Consider the following 2,415-nt stretch of genomic DNA (forward strand, 5'->3'; position numbering starts at 1 on the left):
GAAGGGACATGGTCACCGACGAACTCTGAGTCTAGAAAGGGGCCCCACGTCGAAAGAAAACGCTGAAAGGGTCACAAAAGTCTGTTTGACGGGAAAGTCACAACAATTATTAAAATAGACGATAATAGCCTGAACCTTCGTTGATGCATCGACTTTTACCAACATTGATGTTGACTAGCGTTTACGTTTTCGTCCAACAGCTACGCCAGGTTAGTAGCTATGTTTAACATACATTTATACGTCGAATATAATTAATTTACATGGAAGGTTGACGGATCAATACTCATACATAGCTAATTCGTAGCTTGAGGCTTGAGCAATCTTGAAGAAGATAGCATCTACGTCAGCATCCAGCTGCAGCTACGCTGATGAAGCTTCCAATACTTTATCATCATTGATCCTGTCGGGGTCGAACAACTTGACTCCTTGACTCTAAAAGGCTGTCGGGAATCTTGACTCATTTGCTCCATCTCCATCATACCCCGTCCCACCCCTCTGCACGAGCTTGACGAACACTTCCCCCTTCCCATGCTAGATTGTTTTCCAATTTCTTTGCTTTCATATACTCCCCTCCATCTCCAACCCCATCCTCACACTGCTTACTCTCACTCCTCGTTTCCATACTTCGCGCCCCCTTCTGCTAACTGTCACCGTTTTCCTGGCGTTTTCCTGTCCCTCCAGGACCATTTGCTGTCTCCCTTTCTCTCAAGAACATACCCTAAGGAGCATTGTCCGCTTATATCTGATTCACCCTCCTCAACTCTACTTGGCACTCCGCCTGTATTAGATTCGCGCAATGGAGCCCTTTTATTCTGTTGATTCTTCCTTCTGGAACCCGTCTTCTGTAGTTACCTTCTTAAAGGCTGCTAGCTCTGCTAGATTTAAACGCGAGGGATCTGCGTTACAAAAATATAGAATCACTCTCCTAGCGTTTGGTATACTTGTAATTGCATCGATAATCACATTATTGCCGCCAATATGGAGCAAGTCTGCTATCTCGACACACCCCTCCTTCTGTATTCTGGAGACTATCCTTCAAACGTGGCCTACGCTGCGCAGCTTATTTTCCTCTTTCAACTTGTTCCTTCTCTTGAATATCGTTATCATTACTCTCGCATATATTTCCGGCGCTTTCAACACACCCAAAGATACAGGAGCTGGAAGGAATTGGACAACACAGCCTGTCAGCTGCATCAACGCATCCTTTCAACAGTCCTTACCTGAAAATGTCGACGGATTCGATACCCCGGCGGCTGTCCAGTCAGTAAGTGTTGCGTTTTGTGTTGGACTTAGGCATTCCGTGTTGTTTCTGCACAGACGACATCAACTCTAATCTCATTGTGTTTTATTAAAGGATTCTGGAAACGTATTGCATATTCACGTAGTTCTTTGCTCTGCTGCACCGCAAATGCAGGAATTACACCACAAATTAGATGGCAGTCTCACATGCGAAATGGGAAGGAACGAGCTAAATATGCAAATCGTGAGTTATGACGGGGACATTAACGATTGCGGGAAACTCAGCTCGGAAGAATTTAAGGCAAAGGTGGAGGCCTTCATTTTGGAGCAATATATTCGCCAAAAGAAAGAATTACATGACGAATTTGGCTTACAACAACTCACGGACTAGAAAAGGAAAGTACATAATACTTGTGAAAGGCACATAAATGGGAAAAGTCAGGGGCGCAGCATCGACAATTTTGGGTTAGTAACTTCAGCCATAGAAGTGAAGCTGTTAGTCGTCTTAGTCCGTTCCCTTGGAAATGTCTGTTCACTGAGCTAAGGAATAGAATGACAATATCAAGTAGCACAGATACCCCGAAGTCAGGAACAAAGCACGCGACGGTGAGCGCCGCGCCGCACAGATCAGCTGGTTTCCAACTTGAGTAGAGCGAATTTGTAATATGCGAGAGCGAGAGGGCGCGAGCGCGAGACAGAGGGAGACAGAGAGAGAGAGAGAGAGAGAGAGAGAGAATTTTTTACTTCAACAATCCGAGAAACGTGAGCAATCCTCCTTTGAAAGCTTTACTACACTAGTAGGCCTTCAATTTCTCTAAGTGGAACTGTTTCTTGAAGCGTGAGATTTAGGCCATAACATCCTGCGCATGGATCGAAGTTTACGAATGTAGTGACACATCATCTTTGCTTGCTCCCGATGATGCTGTTGCTGGTATTCTCTTCCATTTGCAACTATTGCAGCCAGATCCTTTTCTATTAGCTCCTTTGATCTAATTAATGCCACATGTTCACATTCAAACACCATGGCAACATCTTCAATACTCTGGAGGTATTCCTCGTAGTCTCTTCGAACAGAATTAGTAGTCTCTTCGAACATTGATTCTGGTCCCTCAACTCTTGTTCATCCTTTGTCTCAAAGTGATCTATGAATGATAGGAAAATCTCAGCCTCCTTGGC

The 2,415-nt window shown here is 44.5% G+C and overlaps 1 protein-coding gene across 1 annotated transcript; it reads left to right on the forward strand.

Moving 5' to 3' along the window:
* The first annotated feature begins 571 nt into the window (after positions 1 to 571).
* LOC147880964 (uncharacterized) lies at positions 572 to 1,955 on the forward strand. Its single transcript, XM_087370230.1, has 2 exons — positions 572 to 1,264; positions 1,415 to 1,955. Exons 1-2 carry the CDS (start codon positions 797 to 799, stop codon positions 1,628 to 1,630), a joined length of 684 nt encoding a protein of 227 aa, XP_087226356.1. The 5' UTR covers positions 572 to 796; the 3' UTR covers positions 1,631 to 1,955.
* The last annotated feature ends 460 nt before the right edge of the window (positions 1,956 to 2,415 follow it).

Source organism: Dipteris shenzhenensis, chromosome 31 (genome assembly GCF_047967505.1).
Source record: "Dipteris shenzhenensis isolate YYH24624 ecotype China chromosome 31, Dip_SZ_1.0, whole genome shotgun sequence".
NCBI classification, from domain to species: domain Eukaryota; kingdom Viridiplantae; phylum Streptophyta; class Polypodiopsida; order Gleicheniales; family Dipteridaceae; genus Dipteris; species Dipteris shenzhenensis.

Bases quoted from the DNA above. Each gene is read 5' to 3' on its own strand.
- LOC147880964 (XM_087370230.1), top strand. From the start codon at position 797: ATGGAGCCCTTTTATTCTGTTGATTCTTCCTTCTGGAACCCGTCTTCT. The intron at 1,265-1,414 runs GTAAGTGTTGCG...CCGCAAATGCAG, and splicing joins CCCCGGCGGCTGTCCAGTCA to GAATTACACCACAAATTAGA.